The sequence below is a fragment of the Rhinolophus sinicus genome, chromosome 12, assembly GCF_057876585.1.
Source record: "Rhinolophus sinicus isolate RSI-liver-muscle chromosome 12, RSI-T2T, whole genome shotgun sequence".
Lineage (NCBI taxonomy): Eukaryota > Metazoa > Chordata > Mammalia > Chiroptera > Rhinolophidae > Rhinolophus > Rhinolophus sinicus.
The window spans coordinates 48,182,386-48,205,415 of record NC_142512.1 but is presented as its reverse complement, the minus strand read 5'-3'; the positions used below and the strand labels follow the sequence as shown (position 1 = coordinate 48,205,415).

Sequence of the window (23,030 nt, the reverse complement as noted above, 5' to 3'; positions counted from 1 at the left end):
ACATTTGCTCCATTCACTTTGAGACTCACATCCTCTTTATTTAATTCTGTGAAACTCAATATGGTATTCAGAATTCCTCAAGGAAGGAAAAGTAGACATTTTAAGAATCAAATGGACTCTTGAATGTATTTGACTGGGTTTTCTTTCTCTTACTCCTCTTCCCCTTCCTCTTTCTTCTTTTTCTATTTTACTTTCAGTTACTGGATATCTTACAATGTGGGATTTCTCTATACTTTTTTTTAGAACAAACATTATTTTACTATTTCCCAATCTTCTACTTTTCATTCTATGAAGTCAATTAATGTGGTAATATAATTACACAATGCAACAATTTTTATTCTTTCTCTCAAAAGCAACAAAAGCTTTTTATACCCTAATATAAAATTTTCTATTTAAGCTTTATACATATTCCTGTTGATCTATTTTTCCAAATTACTTTCTAAATGCAAACAACCCTTTAATTTATCTTTAGGCAGGCAATTCAGGCCATTGTTAAAAACACAGGGAGATGTGCCCTCCTGACCACCCATTACATGGCAGAGGCTGAGGCCGTGTGTGACCGTGTGGCCATCATGGTGTCTGGAAGGCTGAGGTGGGTGCCTTTCCAACAGCAGCAGTTGACCTGCAAATCCTCACAGAGAAAATTTCAGTTCACTGTGAACAGCTGATGCTCTTTGGTTCCTGGATCTATGATCAAACACCTTTCTCTGCATTTGCAATTGAGGAAGAAATTAAAAGACAAGTATTTTTTTCTTTCAACTCTTCTTTCTCTTCCCTGGACAAGGTGTATCGGTTCCATTCAACATCTGAAAAGCAAGTTTGGTAAAGATTATTTACTAGAAGTAAAATTGAAGGAACCCGCTCAGGCGAAGCCTCTCCACACAGAGATTCTGAAGCTTTTTCCACAGGCTGCTCGGCAGGAAAGGTGAAGGAAGTTTTTGGCTTGGGTGACAAGTATAATAGTTTTCCAGCACATATCATTTCGTCCTGTACTATTCTGGACAAGAAGAGAAACGGAGAACTGGCTTATTTATTATAAAACAAGATTTTGGGTATCACTAGGATGTATAGAAAAAAGATAGCAATTGTGTGTGTGTGCATGTGTGCTTAAGTGGTGGAATAGCTTAGAGGTTGAACAAAGTACAAACAAAACTTTTTTTAATAGACAATGTTTTCTTAATAGACAATGAAAATTATGTATCAACCTATAACATTTCACCAAATATAAAATTGCATGAAGAGCTCAATAACACAGACTTACATGCTTGAGAAAGATTGACTCTATTCTAAATTAGTTGATTCATAAATCATTTGATCCTCCCAAGGATTTTGTTATCCTTGCTTATAACTCACAGATGGCCAAACACAACATTTTCAAATTTGTGTTTGGTCATCTGTGAGTTATAAGCAAGGACAACAAAATCCAGGTGAATAGCAGAATGAGGTTGAATTTAAGTGAAAGACGTACAGGGGTTTCTTACATACTACTTCTAATCATTTTAAAAAATAATTGAGCCACTACTATGTCCTAGAGACTGTGTTGAGTAGTTCATAAATAGACAAAGTTGTTACGGTGCTTGCAGTCTTTTGGGGCCAAAAATATTAGACAAATGAAGATACGAATAAATGAGGAAATGACAGTAGGTTAGGACTTTAAAACTAAGCAGGGTTTGACCCACTCAAGAATGGGCATAAGAGCCACTCTTTATAAAACAGAATGTATAAAGAATTTAAGTCCAGAATGAACTTCATACATGACAAAGATGGAAAGAAACCTCATATGGCTGATGTGTTAAGAGACATCCAAGTGGAGATGCCAAAATAACAGAGACATGGGCCTGTTGCTCAGAGGAAGAGTGAAGGGTCATCGAGAGATCCTTAAACAAAGCGGAACATTTCTACTATATGGGAGACCATTAAGCTAGAAGAATGAGTGTGGTCAACAAGGTAGATGGAAAGGAGAGAGGATTAAGACCGGACCCCAGGAACTTTTAGTGTTAAGATTGGAGTGAGGAAGAAAAGCTGGTGGGGGAAACTATGAGCACCACATTGGCAGCCTTAATGACAAATATTAAAGCGTGCCTTGAGCAGTCTAGAACAATAGAATTTCTGTGATGTTGGGAATGACTCTGTCTGTGCTGTCCAGTACAGCAGCCAATACCCACAGGTGGCTATGGAGCCCTACAAAATCAAAAATTGATTTTGAAATTTTATTTATTTTAGCTAATTTAAATAGCCACATGTATAATAGCCAACAGCTAATACTAAATAGAGCAAGTCTAGAAAGTCAGAAGGAAAATCGTAAAAGTGTGGTTGTCTCAGAAGCTGAGATGGGAAAGGAGGAAGGAAGGGAGGAGGAGGGAGAGAGAAAGAGATTTTTAAAGAGGATGCTTTGGAGATGTCTAAGAAGTAAGGACTAAAGCGTGTTCATGGATTGTGCAACATGGAGGTCATGGGTGAATTTATTTGGGGAGGGCAGAGCGGGAGGCCAAGAAATAATTTTTTTTTTTTTAATAGCAGAGTGCAACAGGTTTTAATTCCTACAGGAGAGACTGAAAATTAAATGCAGAGGGGAAAATTTAATATACAAATTGATGTTCCAGGGAGCATGTTGAAGGATGTTGAAGGCTTTTGAGAGTAGGAAATAAAGCACCGTTAAGAAAGGCTGAGTGTGAAAGATTCTTTATCAGAACTATTTTTTTTCAGAATTTATTTTGAATATTGAATTAGGGACAACCAGATTTTTATTGTTAGCAAATTTTTATGACTTAAAGAGAAGTAATTTGGCTCAGATTCATGCTTTATTAAGTTAAACTACTTACATTTTTATTTAAAGAAAAGTTTGAAAAATTCTTTTGTTATTTTGACTATCTCCCCAATATTATACCACTGAAACATAGTGATAAATCTCACTCTTCCCTCCTCTCAGGTATTGCTCCATGATGGCATATAAATTACCCATGGCAGATGTTCACCCTCTGTCTCAGGCCTTTTTCAAATTAGAAAAAGGTAAGTACAGACATATTTAAAACTTTAGGTATTGTGCATATTTTCATGTGGAATACATACTATATAATTTCAATAGAAAAATTATATCATCAGTCAAAACTTGGAAAATGTCCACTGGAATAGTCTTAAAAATCCTAGGGGAAATGGAGTGGTGGCCCTAGACATAGGTTTACGCACCCTGATTCTTCCTCTGCTAATAAGGAAACCCAGCTGCAACTTGGTCAGAACACTGTCCCGATTCCACTGCATGGTAGTGGAGGATAATGATCAGCATGTGGCCCCAAAGAACGACCACGTTGAGTTTCTGGCATCTCCATATTTATCCAAGTCAGAGCATGAGGAGCAGGACTGTGGAGCTAGTGACTATAGGCCCAAGAAGGTTAGAGAAGGAAAATCCAGAGGGATTTTCCCTCTAGATGAGACAAGTCAGGATTGGGGCGGGGCTTCTGAGCTGGTTCAGAGACACTGACTAGAGCTCACGCTGGATATTTATGGGGCCTTGACATATGGAAATGTAGGATTCATTAAAAGGGGATTAGTATAAAGTATACTCCTCCATAGGTTTATAAATATAGAATGTAGAATAAAGCAATACTCGACAGTTGGTCTTGAATCCAAAACATACATACATAAAGAATCAAAAAGTGAAATACTAAAATAGCACACAAGGAGCTCTTTAAAGAGAAAGTTGACTGGTGATTTATAGGCTCGTGCATTGCTGTCTTTCAGTTAGCCCTATCAGCACTCTTTAATTTATCCTTCAAGACGATTTTATTACTTGGACTATATCTTTAAGTAGCGCATGGATTTGAAGTTGCTATTTAAGTTAATGCTTTGAACACTTTTGTTGAAAAATTTGTAAGCCACTAATGTTAGTCCCTTTAAATGCAGTGAAACAGACCTTCGACCTGGAAGAATACAGCCTCTCTCAGGCTACCTTGGAACAGGTGAGTTTTTTTAAAAACCAGTGAGCACCATCTAGTTAACCTTTGTGTGAATTTCTCTGTGCATCTATCTCTCAGATAAAACAAACACCCTGATATTTTTGTTTCCTTATTTATTTTCTCCTACCTAGGTGTTCTTAGAACTCTCTAAAGAGCAGGAGATGGGAAATTTTGATGATGAAGTTGATACAACAGTTAAAGGGAAACTCCTCTCACAGGAAGAGCCTTAAAATCCTAAACCTCCTAACGTTAGATTTTTGGTCTTACTACATTGTTAGTTTCCATAATTCTAAAAGAATCTTCCGTATTACTGCAGTTAACAAAACAAAACATTCGGTAGTTTCAACACTCAATAATGGTTAAAGTTTTAAATGTTTTTTAAAAATTTTAAATGGAGGGGACAGGCAAAGATAGGGAAAGGTTGTAGATAAAATTAACATAATAAGACATTATATTAATCACTATAATATATGCCTATTTTGTGCATAATATTTAAAAAATCACATAATGTTAGACTAATTTTTTATTATCAATAAGGCTGAATGCTGAGCACATTTTACAAATAAAAGATCATAGGTTTTTTAACCTCAACTTCAACCTTATCTGCTATTTTTAAGCATTATTTACTGAGGTACCAATTTAATGTGACATTGACTGTAAAAGAGCTAATAAGTTGATGAATGAAATTACACAGTATTATATAATATATACAATTAGATATTCTGATTATAAAATAAACTTGTGGACATACTGTAGAATTCTGTGGATGAAGATAATAGCAATCTGTTATAAAACACCACAGTAAATATTTCGTCCTCCCTAAATTCAATGTACTTTTTATGAGTACTTTTTCAAAGTTGATATCAGTAAGCATAGTAACTTTCTATATATTTTTGCTTCACAGTTCATAAACATGTCCCATGTCATTAATGACACTTCCGGGTTACGTAATGGCTGCATTGCATTCCTTTGATGTACTGTCATGCTTTTTACTTAAGCTTTTTACTGTAATCTGACATTTTTGTTATATGAAAGTTTATCTCATAAATAAACCTATGTTGAACTTCTCCTAAGTCGTCTTTATTATAGTCTTAAGGTAAGTAGTTTACTTATCAACTGATGGCTCTCCCTGCCCTATGACGTCTAGATGACTTTGTTCTTTGACCAGTGGAAAACTTCCGTGCCCATCCCAAGCATCTGAAAACCCTCACGGGAACTTTTAATCTCATGTGCATCCCTGGCTCTGGCTTCCCTCGTCTGCTGAACTCTATTATCTGGTCTGTGGTTTGTGTCAGTTCCTTTCTACCTTGACGTTGACTTAAAGGCAGAACTTGGCCCCGTCTTGACCTCCCAACAATGATTTCCACATGTAATTTGTAAAATTCCTAACTTGTAGGAATGCTTAAGATGTGTCTAAAACTTCAACACATATTTCATATGAAGTGAAGCCAAATATCATTTCATATACAGTACATGTTTTCTCATGAACAGAATTCATGAGGACTAAGATGTTATCCGTAGTAGCCCTTGAAGTACTGGACAAAGTTATATAATAAGACCATCCGTGAACAGAAATGAAAATAAAATATCTAACATAGACAATTATTTCCTCATTAATTAATTATAAATTAATGCGGGGGGGGCAGAGGTGAGGTGGCAGAGGTGAGGTGGGAGGATCTTAGAGATGGTGAGGGTTCGATGAGGGAGAAAGAAAGTCTACAGAGAATCCAAACTTATAATTAAAAAAATCTATAGTTAGTACTCCACTATTCAGGATTTAGATTCTTTGATTCTTTGATTTCTGATTGACTTGAGAACCTTTATGTGTTCACCACTCCATCCTGGGCCAAAAATTAGGAGCCAGCTGAAGAGTGAGATTGTTGAATCTTTCCCATATCCTTAGGTAAGGACAGAGGAACAAAGTCTGGGGGCTGATCTACCTCAGAAAACGAGGTCAAGTAGAAAGAACTGCTGTGATTAAAACTGGATGTGAGGGGCTATGGAGCATGGTGTCCTTGAGCAAGTCTTATTTCCTCTCCTCTCACCTAGCAGGAGGCCCACAACCGTGACAATCAGTCCCAGCTGAATTAACTCCTGTTGCCTGAATAATTATGTCCCTGGTCTCTGATGTTCTTGAATTATGTTTTATGAGTCATTAGGTAACCAAGAATTGACCATGTACTAACCATATAGCATCTGCTAGTTTTCTGGCTGCAAGGAGTAGACATTCAAAGTCAGGCTAGCTCCTTGTGTGGAGTCTTTAGAGTAAGGATGCACATGGTTATAGAAGAAACAAGAACCTAAGAACAGAGAAGGCTTTAGGGTTTACTCAGCCATTATCTTCTCTTGAAGCATGATCTGCAGCCATAATTGTAGGAAACCGAGCAGCAGCAGGTCTGGGATAGCTGCCTTGGTGCCCCTCTCTGGGTCTCTTCCTGTCTTTATGCACTTTTGTGCTCTGCTGCTGTCCCTACTGCAACTGACGTCTCCTCCCTCTTCTCTGTAAGGCACTTTCTCTTCGACTGGTTGTATGCTTACTCATAGATTTTGCTCCTGTAAAAGTTGGCTTTTTCCTGGCTCCATTGGCATCGTGGCGTACCTCTGTGTGTTCTTTTCACTTCAGTCAGTGCTGCTAACGCCATATTCTCTCCATCTGTTCTAGTTTAAATTCCTTAACAGAGGTCACCTCAGTTCACCTCCTTTTGCACAGAGCTTTCCTTTTGAAGACCCCTTAGTGGCCACCATCCCAGGCAATGAAATGAGCATACTTGGGTTACGGTGCAATCAATTATAAATCAGAGAATGAAAGACACACTCTTTCCTACCCAAGGAACAGCCTATGAATTTTGCTTCTGGAAGGGGGCATGAGGAAGGTATTTACTCCCAGAAGGAGCTTTTGGGATGGCAGACATCATGGTTGGCACATCTTGCATATCCCTCTCCATGACTCTCGTGTTTCTGTGCCATGTCCTCTTTCCTATATGTGTCATTCCCATACTATTGCCACCTAACATGATCCGAGTATCCCATGTACAACTGAAGATCCTCTTACTCCTCCTTCTGCATTGATGGAGGAAACAGTTTCCAGCTACTGTGTTAAAAAGTACTGGCCTTTCTCTGTAATGTAATGTTCTGCAATAAAAGAACACAAATCAAACCATCACCCCCATTCTGTATATGGCAATATATAATGAAAAATAACTCATCTTCAGGAAAGCAAAATAAAATTTGCACTCATTGATTTCAAGAGCAGGCTAGAGTGAGATAACATCATATTATTAATTGCTATTTGGTCCAGAAAACAATATTGCCCATATTGTGTATATATGTATATGTATATAATCAAGTTGAAAACACTGATTACCCTAAGGAGAGGGGAATTAAAGGGAATTTTAGTTTTAAATGTAACGTTCTAATTTTCTTAAAAAGGAAACTCCATGCATTAACTGCATAATTATAAACTATAAAGAAATGTATTTGTGATTTTATATATGAGACATTTTCTATCCCTAGATTACCACACCTGGGGGCAATCAGTCCCCCTCTGCCATGTAGCATTTGGTGTTAAATGGCAATGTCTTTGGTTATCTTAAGTTGAAGGTGCTATTGGCATCTAATGGGTAGAGGCTAGGAATACTGCTAAACGTCCTACAATGTGCAGGACAGCTCCCTACAACAAAGAATTATCCAGTGCAAAATGTCAATGGTGCCCATATTAAGACACCCTGATTGCTATATGAGCACATCCTCTAAGCTCTGATTACTCAACATCTAGCATTTGAGATTGTCTCACATCCCTATTGTAGTTTCAGGGACTTAAAAAAATTTTTTTATGGGTCTTTGCTTCCAGGTCCTCAGAGCTCAGCCAGCAAAGAAAGTGAGCTTTAGGGTTTGCTTCATGTTTGTGATAGATTATCTTAATTGGTCAAAAAAAAGCTCAGGAAAAAGTAATGCCTTCCACTTTCCACTAATGTTCTCATTCCTGTCAAACAGGGATTTGCCTTGACCAAGAAAAGATACAGCAAGATTCTGTGATTTCTTCTGATGCAAATATTTGGCAATGGACACTGTCAGCTATTAGATAAAAGTACTTCCTTTAACATTTTTTTTAGCTGCTTTGAGTAGGGTATTTTGGACTTGGACTTCGTAATTTTCCTACTTCGGTAAATTAAAATCACCCAACTCTGCTCTGTTTCATTCTTTATACCCTTAAAATTGTTGCTTTGCAGTTGTTGCCCATAGCCCATCATCTTTGGCCACGTGGTATGACTACCAAGGAAACACAGATTTGGAGAAGGTAGAACGTTCTCAATGCTTTCCAGCCATGAGGTCTGAACAAATTTCACAATCTCCACAATCTTAGTCATTTCTTATTTCTAAACCTCTATCCTTGGTAGTCACTTCTGTGTTCTTTGGGTTTCTTCGGTTTTAAGAAATAGGCTCCCACGCGCTAACTCAGGGAATGAGGGGCTTGTTGTAATCCCAGGCATAGCCAAGAATAAGGACAGGACTGAAAGAAACAGCTTGAAGGTCAGTGTGGATTCATACAGCCACAGGAGTCTTCATAACCAGAGGCTGTGAAACTTCAACAGAACACGCCACCAGTGATGGAGAGTCAGCTTCTTGCTCTGCTGTGCTTGTCGGTCTGCTCTTACTTCTCCCAATTAGCTGCCTACAGCACCCACTGCTTGGTACTCCACCTCCTCCTTATGCTTACTTAAAGCTTTTGTTTACTTCCGGCTTTAACTTACCCCATGGCCTCCATTGTCCGTCCTGCCTTCTTAACTCTCTTGGTGCATATTTTGCACCATCTGTATTTCCCAGTTCAGTTTTCAGAGAGCCAGAGCTTGTGATTGGCTTTGTCTCTGTTTGAACTGAGCTTTTTACAACCCGCAACACATAGGCTGCATGTGCTCTGGCCTTGTTTCCATGATACAGATTATGGCCCTACATTAAGAACAGCCTGTGCCCTCATCCCTCAGGAGGGGAGTTTCCCAGGAAGCAGCTGGTAAGCACCATACTCGCCAGACTCAGTAAAACCCACATATAGAGCTTAACCTATAGAGTTCACGTCTTTTAACACAGATCTTCCTCCCATTGCAAACACATGACATTCTGGATAAAATATACAAAACCACTTAAATATTATACCAGCAAAGCAGTAAGCTTCGGCTTGTGTTGTGCCATGATAATTGAACCTGGACCTGGGTGGGAATCCCAAAGGCTGAGACTGGGATTTCTGTGCCTACGTGTGGACGGGAAAAGGGGCTAAAGGTAATGAGAAGTGAGGACTTGGAACCATGGCTGCTGCATGAAGCCAGCTTCTAATAAAGGCTGCCTCGGCTGGAGCAGGGGACATGACATGCAGTGCCCACTACCTGGAGAAGCTGTCCTGGACACTGGACTTGGAAGAAGGAAACCAAACCTGAGCTACCCTCATGTGGTGAGGGTTAGAATTTATACTAATTAAGTATGATTCAGGAATCCCAACTGAAATGTCAGCCTATTCATCAAAGAGATAGGAGGTAAAAAGTGTTGGCAAGGATGTGGAGAAAAGGGAACTTGTGCACTGTGGGTGGGAATGCAGATTGCTACATATTGGGAAACAGTATGAAAGTTCCTTAGAAAATGAAAACTAGAACTACCATATGATCCAGTAATCCCACTACTGGGTATATATCCAAAGGAAATGAAAACCGGATGTTGAAAAGATACCTGCATTCCCATGTTCATTGCAGCATTATTCATAATAGCTAAGATGTGAAAACAATCTAAGTGTCCTTCGACAGATGAATGGATAAAGAAGATATAGAATATGTATACACTGGAAGAGTATGTAGCCGTGAGAAAGAAGGAAATCCTGCTATTCGTGACGGCGTCATGCACCTTGATGGCATTATGCTAAGGCAAATAAGTGACAGAGAAAGACATACTGTATGATATTACTTATATGTGGACTCTGCAGAGCCAAACTCACAGGAACAAAGAGGAGAATCGTGGTTACCAGCAGCTGGGGGTGAAGGAAATGGGGAGATGTTGGGTTGTAAGATGAGTAAGTTCTGGGGATCTAAAGTGCAGCGTGGTTACAGTTAACAATAAAGTATTACATACTTCAGAGTTGCTAAGAGAGTAAATCTTAAATGTTTTCACCACAAAAGAAGATAATTATGTGGTGAGATGATGGCAGTGTTAACTAAGAATATGGTGGTAATTATTTTGCAATATTTAAGTATATCAAATGAGCAGTTGTACATCTGAAACTTACACAATGTTATGTGTCAGTTAGATCTCAGTAAAGCTGGAAAAGTCAGCCTAAAAGTGAGTGTGGGGACAGAGCCAGGAGTGCAGTTTCCAGGCTCTCGGCCTCACGTGGAAAGGTGCTGGCTCAGGTAGTAAATGGCCATCAACTGTGATCGGATGGCCATCAGCTGTGGCTAGTTGGCCGTCAGCTATAACCAGTGAGCCATTGGCCACTAATATAACAGCCGTGGCTACGCTAGCAGCAAATGGGGGCTAGCAAGAAGATGGTGGCTGACAAGCACGGATTGCAGTTAGCACGGCGGAATGCCGGTTGCGGATTGCAGAGAAGTGGACGGCAGGTTGTGGATCGTGTGGCTCCTGCTTCCTGTGTCTCCAACCCAGCCGCCAGTGAGAATATAGTGGTATGACTCCCCTATCTATGGCTCCATGGGTGTTCCTTTTTGGCCTCACCATATCCTGCATTTTTGTGCAGGGAGCAGGAGCTGAGACTCCGCATGACACCCTGCACAACAGTGACCCATGGGACACCTAGAAGGAGAGGAGGTCAGGCAAGCAACAACGTCTGTGCAAACTGGCTTGTTCCATAAATGGCAGGAGAGCCAACTGCCATGGAAACCACCTTGAGAGCAAAGTTAGAAGCAGCAGTGAGATGATAAGTTTGGGAAGGCAGCAGTCGCCTGCAGTTGCTGACTTGTAAATCTTTGCAACATGCAGAGTGTGAAGCAGAGCAGTGCAAAATCCTGATGGGATGGATACAGAAAGATCTATCAGGATTGCTGTGGATTAGGTAAAAAGTACCAGTGGCTGCAAATAAAATGAAGGGGCACTTACTGCCCAGAGATTCTCAATGTCTCAATCCATTTGATTAAAAACAAAAAATTACGGTAAAATATAAAATTGGCTTGAAATAAACTAGCCACGAATATTGTATTAATATGAACACTGATATGAAATACATAGAATAGGCAAATTCATGGAGACGAAGAACAGAGGTACCAGGAACAAGAGGAAGGGGTGGATGGGGAAGTTATTGCTCAATGTTTACAAAATGTCCTTGTCGTGCGGGGTGGCCTGCGGGGTCTCTGCTCCTGCTCCCCACATAACGCAGGATGTGGCTAGGCCAAAAAGGAACACCCACGGAGACACAGATAGGGGAGTCATACCACTATATTCTCGCTGGCAGCATCCACCTTTCTGCAACCCGCGCTTGCTAGCTCAGCCACCATCTTAAATAGTTTGACATGATACATGTTCTCTGTAAAACAAGGTCTAAAATATACAAGAATTTTCTTGCTTAGCTAAAATGTGTTTCTATCATATATTCACACTGGATAATATATCTTGTGTTGTAATTGTCTTATTTAACAACATATTATGAACATCAGATCTTTTCCGGTTTATTATAGATCTGCGTCATGTTTGTAATGTCTGTATTATTTCAATGTGTGGATGTACCCAAAAATTTTAGTTAAGAATCAGTTGAAAGTTACATAGGTTGATTCTACATTTCCCTGTTGTAATAGTACTGCAACTAAGAATGCTGCATGTAGATCTTTGGCAATTAATTATCCACTTAATCACTTGGAATACATTCCTGGAATTCCTGAGTATGTGTGTAAGCTTCCAGCAGAAGTCTCGCTGAGTTTTGCCCGTACACTACAGCCTGTCCCCTGACTTTATGACAGGCGGCTCCTCTGACGCAGAAATTTCCCAAGAAAGGAAGGAATTGGAGACTGCTAGCAGTGATAAGTGAAATACCATTTTCTAATGCCCACACTCTTACGTACTAACACAAACATACAAAACAGAACCCAAAAAGATGTCAGAAATGGAACTAAGAAAGATCTCAGACTGTTATTTCAATTCCCAAATAACTTTGTTAGCATCTCAAACAATTATTTGCTAAACTAAAGGAAGATCCCAGGAGCTAGCATGTATCTCTCTAATCCGTGAGCAATGTGACTGATGGAAACTGAAGTGGAATCTGAAAACATCTACCCTGTTTCCCCAAAAATTAGACCTAGCCAGTGTGGGGAGAGAGCCAAGAGAGCAGTTCCAAGCTCTTGACCTCACATGGAAAGGGTAGTAGATGGCCATCAGCTGTGACCAGTTGGCCATCAGCTGTTACCAGTTAGCCATTAGCCACTAACATAACTGCCATGGCTGCCCTAGCAGGCATGGATTGCAGTTAGCAAGTGGGGTTGGTTGACAGAGAAGCGGATGGCGGATTGCGGATCGTGTGGCTCCTGCTTCCTGTGTCTCCAACCCAGCCGCCAGCGAGACTATAGTGGTATGACTCCCCTATCTATGGTTCCGTGAGTGTTCCTTTTTGGCCACACCATATCCTGTGTTCTTATGTGGGGAGCGGGAGCTGAGTCCCTGCATGACACCAGACAATCAGCTCTAAGGCATCTTTTGGAGCAAAAATTAATATAAGACCCAATCTTTATGTTATATTACATTACATTACATTACATTACATTACATTACATTACATTACATTACATTACATTATATTATATTATATTTATTATATTATTATATAAGACCCAGTCTTATATTAATTTTTGCTCCAAAAGGTGCATTAGAGTTGATTGTCCAGCTAGGTCTTAATTTTGGGGACACACGGTATTATGTCCTCCCCCCTCGGTTGGAAGAGTATTAAAAGCGTGATCAAGCTAAAGGAAAACCTGCTCTATCACTAAAAAGATGGGAAAGGTTAGGCTGATGAACAAAATGCTTAGCTAAATGGTCATTCTACCAAGTACTACCATATTGTTCTAGTTTCACCCTCAGAGCCAGCTTGAGGGTCCTGGGAATTAAAAACAAAAAAAATACTAGGAAGGACTTTGGATACTCAGCCAAAGCCATCCCCTGGCTGTGTTAGCAATTTAAGTGAGGAGAGCCTTAGTTTCTGAGGAATCTTGTATTTACTTATCCTACAGAGAGAAAAGGAGAGAAAGACAAAGAGAAGAGTTAGCTTACCCCACCCTCCCCCCCAAAAAAAAATAGGAAGAAAAGAAAAAAAAAAATGATGACATTGGCTTTTTCTCCTGGACTAGAGTGAAAGACAACAAAGGATGGCCTCCTTATATCTGGAACAATTATGGTCTCATATTAATGAAAAGATCGGTAGTATTAAAAAATATCATTAAGAAGCTGTGGTCAAGAGCCTACCTTGAAGACCATAGTAAATAAAATAGGTGATGACATCATTGTAGTAAATGAATTAAATAAACAGGACTTGGAAATTCAGCATAAGAACAAACTTCCAGTTCACTCAAGGAACTCTGAATTGCTTGAAGATTTTAAGGATTTGGAACATCTCACAGAAAACACTCCTCCCATTGGCCTCAACTAACAGTAACCTAGAGCTTTATTAAGAGAACAGATCTTGACTCTGAAGAACCAAATTTGAGAAATTTACACACAGAAAGAAATACTTAATAAATATCATTCATGACTTCTAATGAGTTCAATGGTATCCGTGTGTATATGAAATCTCACTTAACCTATTGTCACATGAATGATGTTATTAAAGAAATCAACAAGGCTATAGTCAGTAAACATAAGATACTATATCAACCAAAAAGTCTGTAAGTTCTGTGGCCAGGAATCTCTATCACAGATTTATTGGTGAAGAAATAAAGGATAACAAAAGTGCATACTTTATCGTAGAAGCGGACATAAAAATGTTCACAGAGGTTTCTTGTCATATTGAATAGTTTACGTATTGCTAGAGGCTGTTGGAGATCCAAGGGGGAGAACTTAACCATTAGGTTATAACTTACAGTCCTTGAGAGCTTCTAAACCACCAACAGTAATGTTTAGGTTTCAAGGCGATACGTATAATGTGTGTGTGTGTGTGTGTGTGTGTGTGTGTGTGTATATATATATATATATATATATATATATATATATATAACTTCTTTAGCTTTTTCATTTTCTTAACGAAAATAAAACTTTTTTGATACAGCGTATATATTGTAAAATTTACTTCAGCAAATACTTAACCACCTACCATACGAGCCTCTGCACTGGGCACATAATGCAAATAAAAAAGTTCATGTCTAATTTTTGTATTTAGTGGACAATGCTGCAGACCCCAGTAAGATGGGTCCATATGTGGTGATAGAAAAAAAAGGTCTAGAAGATAGATAAGGTCAAGGATATCCAAGTCATTAGTGTCTAAATTCCTTCCATCAATGGCATTTCTTTCAACTGGCAAACTTAAAAGTTGGATTTGGACGCAGCTTATCCATCTGAGTATGCTACTTTCCCATATCTCATTTGGGAAGAGCTTAACCTGAAATGCATCCAGTATAAACCAGTCTGTAAACTTCAACCTGAAATGAAACTAATAAAAGCCTACTGGGATGAAAAACATGATGACATATGAGATGGTTGGTGGTGGTCATGGAAAATGGGTATTTGGATTGTAAGAACTTAGCCATGTTGCTCTTCCACACCTGGGGAGAGACTCTCCGGTCCACCTATGTCTGTGCCATCGGCTTGGCGTGTTTATTTCCGTAGCAGAGAACAGAGTCTCAGCAGGCCCTGTGGCCTGGTTAACACCACCCCTGTGGTGACCGCACCATGCATTATGGGCACTGCGGAAAAAATTGATGTAATCCCTTGCCAAGCAAGTCTATAGCAACCACCATGCTGGGCTATCTAGACCTCTGTAATATGGGCCATTCATGACAAAAATCACTGGCCACAAGAGGAGAATTATATTACAGATTGAACCTGAGTAGAATAATCAGCAAGGCTCTCTAAAGAAAGAAACAGTTAATTCTAGAAACAGGGAAGATCTTCAAAATACTTTTTAAAAATCTGTATTAGTCACATTTGGAAGTGTTTACTGAGCTCAACAATTTCTCCTTTTTCTGGGGACAGCTTTATCTCCTTTGGGCAGGCTCATGGGGGTGGGCCTCTAGCAACTGCACCTACAGCAACTGCACTTACATCATGTTACTCCAAACTGGAGGGTCACAAGGATTGGAGCTGGAGCAGTGCCATTCCCAGGCAGGAATCATTCCAGCTCTGTCCCAGAGGTCTGAGCAGGTGCCGAGATGCTGGCAGCTGGGGGAGCTCTACAGAGAGGTCTGCAAACTCTTGGTGCTGAGATTTTGTTCCAGGGTAATGCTGGTATGATCCTGATAGTTGATCCTAGTGCCTCTGGCCACAAATGAATGCCTGTACGTGTTCATAAAGCAGACAAGCAAAACATTGAAGTTTGTAAGAGAAAAACATGCAAAAAGGAGAAGAAAGAGATGGCTAAAGTTACTGCTGCAGCTAAAATTCCGGAAAACTCGTGGTTTGCTCTAATATGCTGCCAAACTACTAAGTTCTAGTTTCTTTATTTAGAAACTGAACCATGACCACATATTTTGTTGTACTTCAATAAACCCTTGATATACTCTTAGATAGCCAAGTCCAAAGTTCACTACCTTTCTGGACACAGTGTTCAGCCATGTGCCTCAAAGCATCATTTGGGAGCCAGTGGATCAAAAGAAGTTGGCAAGAAAGAAGAGGCATCTACCATCTCCTCTTAGGAAGCCTCAACCTTTTAAGGCAGTGGCTTACCTCAGCCAGTAGCCACTCCCTTATACACACTGTCAACACTTGACCCTCTCACCCTTCATAATTGCCTGGCAAAACCCACCTTGGTTACACCTGTCGTAGGGAGAAGATACACGTGAACAAAATGACTAGTGTCACCTTCAATGAATGATCAAATCACTGCCTTCAAGTGGAGCCTCAGTTCTGCCTGCCGAGACCTTGCTTCCCACTTGACTGTGAAAGTGGAAGCAATTAGATAAGAATGTCTTCATAAGCTGTCATAGCCTCAGCAACCAACCAGGTTCCCCTGTACCTATACACTCTTTCTTCTTAAGCAAGAATGAACATGCCTGCACCTGTATAAGACCAATGTCCACACCTGTGCAGCTGATCCCATCATCACTGCTGCTCCCTTACCCAGCAACATACTCTGTCAAATGCCTCCCCACCAGCCGGTATTATCTTTAAGATTGCAGCTCAGAAGTGCTGCTTTTTGAGTGAAATGGGAGAATTTCTACTGACAAGTCTGAAAAGAACAGTAATTTAGATAACTTTTGAGGAAAACAATGACATAATACACATGTGAAAACCCCTAGTATTCTCCACTCCCATACCAACTCTGTCTCTCTTCTTAACCAGCAATTACAACTCTACAAAATCATAGAAATGCATAAGATTCCATCAGTACAGGCTGAAAACTGTGTAGATTGATGGGAAATTTACACACACAAAATTATTGCTTACAGTCAAACAGTCAATGAGTGCTTAGTTTTGGCAACTTATTTAATCCTTCTGGTACTCAAATCTTTCTGTAAAAATTCAATTTACTTTTAAATAATTATTTTTTGCTATGAAGTACATTCTTTAAGACTGGCTGTGTAAGAGGTAAATTCTCTCTGAAGATAACGTTATTTCAGGTACAGTTAGCTGGATATAGAATTTGAGGTTAACAGTTCATTTTCCCTCAGCTCTTTGAGGACACTATTCCATTGTTTTATGACATCTTTTGGTTAACTGTTGATCCTTAGTTGATAATATGTCTTTTCTATTGTTTTTTAATGTTTCTCTGTCTCCTCTCTCTTTCTTGTGTTTTGAAAGCCCACTACAAAATAGTGTTCGGATTTTTGTTTCTTTTTCTAATCCAAGGGCTATATCCTCAGTTCTGTAAAATTCTTTTTTTTTTTTTTTTTTCAGTGAAAAATTTTTATGTTTAGAATTAGCCAGCTGGACTCAGTTTAGATGATCCCAATTTTGTTGGCAACGTCCAAAGCATCATAGTCAGGAGCCAGCCGAACGTATGCCTTCTCTTTCCATCAGGCCTGATCAGGGTGTTGACCTTGGCCAGGTCAAGGTCATGGAGCTTCTTCACAGCCAGTTCATCTGGTGCTTGTTGGCCTTGACATCCACAGTGAACACAGTGTATATTATATAAGATCTGGTCTTATATTATAGTAAAATAAGACCGGGTCTCATATTAAGTTTTGCTCCAAAAGACACATTAGAGCTGATTGTCCAGCTAGGTCTTATTTTCAGGGAAACATGGTAACAGTCCCATCATTTTGGGTTCTGATTCTCTTTCATGGTGGACTTTTGCTTATGAGCTTAGCTGCTAGGAGCAATATATATATATATTCCTCCTATATTCTCTTACATTTTAAGAATGTATATATATAGAGAGAATATATATATAGCAATTGAATAAATTTCAGATTTTTTCCCCTAAATATATGAGGCTCCAGGATAATAGTCGTAATAGGAGGAGGAGGAGGAGAAATAGTAGGAGTATTAGCAACAAGTAATATTTTTGAGCTTTTACAATTTTCCAGCCATTGTTCTATGAACTTTGCTTATATTGATGAGTTTAATTCTCCAAGTGACCATATATATGTAAACTGTTATCTCAATTTTTATGGATGAAAAAAACTGAAGGGAGAAAGTTAAATAGTTTGTACAAAGTCACATAGCTGTGGCAGAGTCAGAATTCGAACCCAAGTTTGGCTCTAGAGAGCATACATTCACTACCATGATTTTGTTCTTAAACACATTTCTCTGCAGGGAGAATAAATTCAGATGCTGCTCCTGTGTCCTGTATCTGACATGTGCTACATATGCTTGGGCTTTTCATTTACTGTGGAGGATATGTTTTGTTTTGTTTTTAACCCAGAGATTGGGCAAATATTACATAGCCTTACTTTTCCTTGGGGTCGTAGGTGAAGTTTTTCTAGTCTCTTATTTCTAACACTGAACAGTCCTGTGAAGCTTCTGGACTCATGCAGAGTTTGAAAGTCCAACTTTATAACCTGTCAATCACCAAGTCCAGGTCACGGGTATGAGAACACCTTACGGACTGCTGGATTTCTGACATACTACTCACAGTTCTGGCTTTAAGTTCTCCCTTTTTTAACACCTGTGGATGTGCTTTCTTTTCTCTTTGTTTCTTCTATTGATTCTTACTTTCTTTATCTTTTCCTTCTTCCCTTTTAAAGTTTGATTCTATATCTGAACTTCTATTTTAGATAGATTTCCCCCACCATTTCAATGTGCTTCTACCTGGAGGCTGGGTGCTTCCTTGTCAAATTAGGTCATAGTTACGGGGAAATCTTCAGGTTTAAATAAGGAAAATGATACCCCAAATAAAAAATATAGATCAGAGTAAAGAAGTCAAGGAAGAAGAACACAAAAAATACACACACAAAAAATGATAAAAAGTGAACCTAGTAAAATATTTAAATAATTATCGATATCATAGTTGTGAATTTTAATGCAATTGTAAGAATGGCATAGTGGGAAAATGATTCCCAAAATAGAGTTTATAGGGTCTCAAACAACATCACCAAGAAAATGAATAAAAACCTGAAATACAAAAAAACAGAAGAAGAAAATTTCAGGTAATTTAAAAGAAACTTAGAATTTTTGTTTGGACTATTGACCTATTACTGATACAAAATTTTATCAGTGTTTGCAACCTTCTACCTACCCTCCTCCACCATGAGACCTTTAGTACATCTTTATTACCTTTGTTTTTGCCATGTTTAAACGTAAAAGGTATAATATTTCACTGCTGACTATTTTAAAACATAGAACTAATTACCAATGAGAAAAATATATATATATAATATGGCTTTAAATTAAAAAAAAAAATTATCCCTCTCTTCTCCAGAACATCTCTCAACTTTATGATTATTAACATCTGTGGATTGGGAGCCATGTCAAATATTTGAGATTTCCCAATTCATGAACTTTGGTTTCCTGTTTGCCATTTACTTTGGCAGGTCAAGAAAAGTTTGCAACTCTTTACAGAGCGAGATAAACTATGTAATAGTAATTGAATAAATTTCAGATTTTTTTTCCCTAGTCATGCATAAAAATTGACCTGCATCATTTCATGTTTTTCAGTCCTTAGTAATCCACTTACTTTTATTTTGTTCAGTTGCCTTATGAAATACTGCACCCGCTATCAACAGGACAGGAAAAAGGAATTTGTTTATTATTCTTATTTGTCCAAGTTAGGTGTTTCTCCAAGGCAGACAAATGGATTCCTTAGCTTTATTAAGCAAAAAACGTTCAGCTCTAGTACATTCTGCATTTAGTCTAAATTAGTCAACCATAACATTGGCAGTTGTGTTTTTGTGTTAGTGAACAAAATATCTAAAGATTCCTCATACAAATTTAACGACTTTGTTTGTTTAGTTGTTTTTATTTATTGTTCTTTTCCCCATCTTGGTCTCATCATGCCTCAAAAGCTAGCTCCGTTTTCCTTGTTTACCATTGTCCCTTTATCCCTGGAGTTGAAAGGCCAAGTGGACAAACACAGGGTTTGTTTTATTCCTAACCAACCACAGAACAGTGTAGAATAATTGGCTTACGGAAGAAAAGACAGAAAAATAACACAAGATCTTCACGTGCAGCTTGGTCTGACTACACCCTTTCCTGAAAGCAGCCTGAATACGAACTGTTAGGAGTTGGCACCCATCAAAGGAATACATGCAGAAATGGCAATAAAGAAATTTTAATCGTTGCCTTCGAAAAAAGAGAACTGTGCTTTGAAACTATTTCCAGAGTACTTTTTTTTGATTTTCCTGACCGTAAGTACCGCTCTGTTTCGTTGTGCTATGCCAAATATGTGGGTAGACACTGTTAAAAATCAATCTGTTTTTCAGATGTTTCTAAATACTTATGTGTTTTATACTGAAGACCTAGTGACAAAATTTTTTCTATTTTTTCCCAACCAAATCTATTGTGTAGATACAACAGTAGAATATAGGAAAATGGTAAAATTTGCTTCCATACTAGTTGAGGGAGAATTGTCTGAATATTGTGATATGCAAATTTAAAAAAAGAATTTAATTTTGATGTTTTAAAAACTGAAAAAAATCATCTCTGTCGGTTTATTTGTAAACATTTGGGCAAAATTACTTTCCCATGTGATTTATTTCCTCTCTCTCTCTCTCTCCTTCCTGCTTTCCTGTCTTCTTTCTTTCTTTTTAAAAACGTATTTTGTAGTTATTCCCTCAGTTATTCAGGGACTTCTGAATTCAGAAAATTAAGATAAATTGTTTTATTCTTCCTGTGTATCAACATCAAGTTTTAAGTAGATTTATGTCTGCATTATTATCCCATGGCCTAACTCTTTTGATAAAAGTTGTTCAAGTGAATCTGGAAGGTAAATACCACAAGAAAATATCTCATTGGGGTTGCATCTAATGGACACAATTAATTATTAAAATGAGCTTAAATAATCACAATTTTGATGTTAATTTAATGTAAATTCTGGGATTTTTATTTAAATTCAAAGGACAAGAAATTATTAATCAAATGAGATACAATTCAAATACTCTATTCATATAGTTGAATTTCTGTTATAAAAGGTCACAAAGGTGAAGTATCTTATAGATTCTGAAGATATAATATCTAATGATATCTTTTCCATTGTCATATTCTGTATTATTCCAAAATTGTGATAATAGTCACTCCATCTCCCCACCATTCCCCCACCAACTAGCTTATAGTGAGTATATTTGATGTAAACATTTATAGTCATGAGTTATAGAAATAATATTCAAAATCCATTTTTTTTGTAGTTCTTAAAGGTAGGAAGTACTTTCCCCAAAAATATGATGAAGGTTTTTCTTATTACAGTTTTTTTTTTCTAGTTTATGCTCCACCATGTTTACTTTCTCCTTATTCGTTTAACATACAGGCTAAATGCTCAGGAAACAGAAAAATGTCTGTCAACAAACTCAAGCACTTTTGTGCAAAAATTTTCTTAAGAAATGGAGGATGAAAAGAGAGAGCTTATTGGTATGTTTGAAAGTTTGCCTCTTTTTGCAGTTAGTATTATTCTTGTACTTCATTGCCTAGTGGTTCTCTTATATTTTAAGAAACAGACTGGATTTACTGATTTTTGAGGTTGTCTCTAGTGGTGTACTTGTTGAATTGAGAGACTCAACAGCAGTCATAACGTAGAATTATAAAGACTAAAGGTATTTATTCATTTTTTTAAAAATGAGATTAAGTGAAAATTTAATTATATGGTGAATTATAACAACTGTTCAAGTTGCTATAATTTCCTTGTAATACACTTAGAGTCAAGAAACAATAAAAGTAGTGCCTAGCAGAAATCAAGGAATTTTAATTTTGGGGTCTTATTTTCAAGGCCATGAGTTACCTACATAGAGATTGTTTCCAAGAATTATGACCAAGTACACTGACCACTGATTGTCAGTTTGAATTAGGTATGTGGGCTATCTACAGGTAACAGCCCCAAATCTCAGTGGCTCAACACAGCAAAGGTTTGTTTTCTCATCTTTTCACAGTCTAAATAAGGTTAGCAGTGAAAGGGAAGTGGGTTGGGGAGGTGAAGGAATCTTCTCCACACAATCAGCCCAGGACCCAGACTCCTTTTTCTAGGGGTCCTGTCATCTCCCTAGGCCTTGGAGATCTTCACTGGCTCTTCTGAATCCAGTCAGAAAATCAGAAAGTAGTGAAACTTAGACACAGAAAGAACATAGAAAGTTGTGCAAGTTGCCATGAGCCAGGCCTGGAAGTGGCGTCTTTCACTTCTGCCCACATTCCATTGGCCAGAACTCAATCACTTGCTCCTGCTTAATTTCCAGAGGCTGGAAATATATTCTAGCGTTGTGCCATGCAGGAAGAGATTACTGATATTGGTGAAACACTAGACTGTCTTTACCACTCAGTTCGTTTTCATTTTCTTTGATTTCCAATAAAAGGTTATGACAACTAACAAGAATATTTAACACCATGAACTCTGTCTGGGATCATCTGTGTCTCTGAGACTTTTCGAGTCAAATGCTCATGCATACAGAAATTGTCAACCTGTTAGTCCTCCTGTTAGTTTATACGATGGCTCCCACAGTAGTTCATGATTTAGTGTGGTTCTAATATTGGAGAATGGTGTATGTGGCAACTATCCCAGTATGTGTCTTGCATTGGGTTCCCTTTGTTCTGAAGAGTGGAGAGCAAAGAGAAGTCAAGTATATGGCAAAATTTGAATTTGTCTTTATTTCTTTGCTGTTGATGGAGATCTTGAAGGGGATATAACCTAAATTTGTTCTTTTTTTCCCCCATCTGTGTTATAGGAATGGGGGTTCCCAATATTTCTAGGACTCTATATGGGTTTATTTTCATATTTCAACAGTATGCTGTATCCTGAAATGCCTCCTCAGGATCTGGGGAGAGTAGATAAATTTAATAGCTCTTCTACAATTGTTGTGTACACACCGATCTCTAATATAACTGAGCAGATAATGAATAAAACTGCATTTGCTCCCTTTTGGAAAGGTAAGTATACTAATGACAAAAAAGAATTACTGATATTGTTTTATATTTTTGATAAGATGTGTACATATTTAATTTGAAGTTACAGTGATTCATTATGCTAATTATTTAGGTATCAAAGTAGCATACCAATTTGGTTAATTTTTTTCTTTCTCTAACAGCCATTATTAACCTTGTAAACCCTTTCAGCTTGATGGGTGCCCCGTTTCAGGGAGGCCCAGATTTCTATTGAAATTTAACTAAAACAATAGATTTATAATTCCAGATTTGCAGAATAGTGTCTAGGAAAAATACGCCATTGGTAGATATGGGTGTTTTTAACATGGGACTACAATGATTATGATTTATTACTCATGAAAAGAAAACATCTAAATGAAAGAAATTAGATCATGTTTATTTATTTAAAAATATGATATATAGATGATCTTTACAGAATTGTACACTTGAAAC

General features: G+C 38.1%; 2 protein-coding genes and 1 pseudogene across 8 annotated transcripts in view; all 3 read left to right on the top strand.

Moving 5' to 3' along the window:
• ABCA10 (ATP binding cassette subfamily A member 10) overlaps positions 1-5,020 on the top strand; it is a 49,254-nt gene extending 44,234 nt beyond the window's left edge. For all 4 annotated transcript variants that reach the window (XM_019732834.3, XM_074319574.2, XM_074319573.2 and 1 more), the window contains exons 35-39: positions 473-592; positions 785-925; positions 2,930-3,009; positions 3,901-3,956; positions 4,085-5,020. In XM_019732834.3, coding sequence (XP_019588393.3) covers positions 473-592; positions 785-925; positions 2,930-3,009; positions 3,901-3,956; positions 4,085-4,183 — 496 coding nt within the window. In that variant the 3' untranslated portion in view covers positions 4,184-5,020. The remainder of the gene's footprint in view (positions 1-472; positions 593-784; positions 926-2,929; positions 3,010-3,900; positions 3,957-4,084) is intronic.
• Positions 5,021-13,294: 8,274 nt separating this feature from the next.
• Positions 13,295-13,939, top strand: LOC109448001 (SKA complex subunit 1 pseudogene; annotated as a pseudogene).
• Positions 13,940-19,582: 5,643 nt separating this feature from the next.
• The window catches only part of ABCA6 (ATP binding cassette subfamily A member 6), a 57,225-nt gene continuing 53,777 nt past the window's right edge, over positions 19,583-23,030 (top strand). Inside the window, exons 1-3 of one of the 4 annotated variants that reach the window (XM_074319433.2) lie at positions 19,583-19,864; positions 20,980-21,080; positions 22,382-22,583. In XM_074319433.2, coding sequence (XP_074175534.2) covers positions 20,985-21,080; positions 22,382-22,583 — 298 coding nt within the window. In that variant the 5' untranslated portion in view covers positions 19,583-19,864; positions 20,980-20,984. The remainder of the gene's footprint in view (positions 19,865-20,979; positions 21,081-22,381; positions 22,584-23,030) is intronic. The other 3 variants (XM_074319436.2, XM_074319435.2, XM_074319434.2) reach the window with 3 other exon arrangements.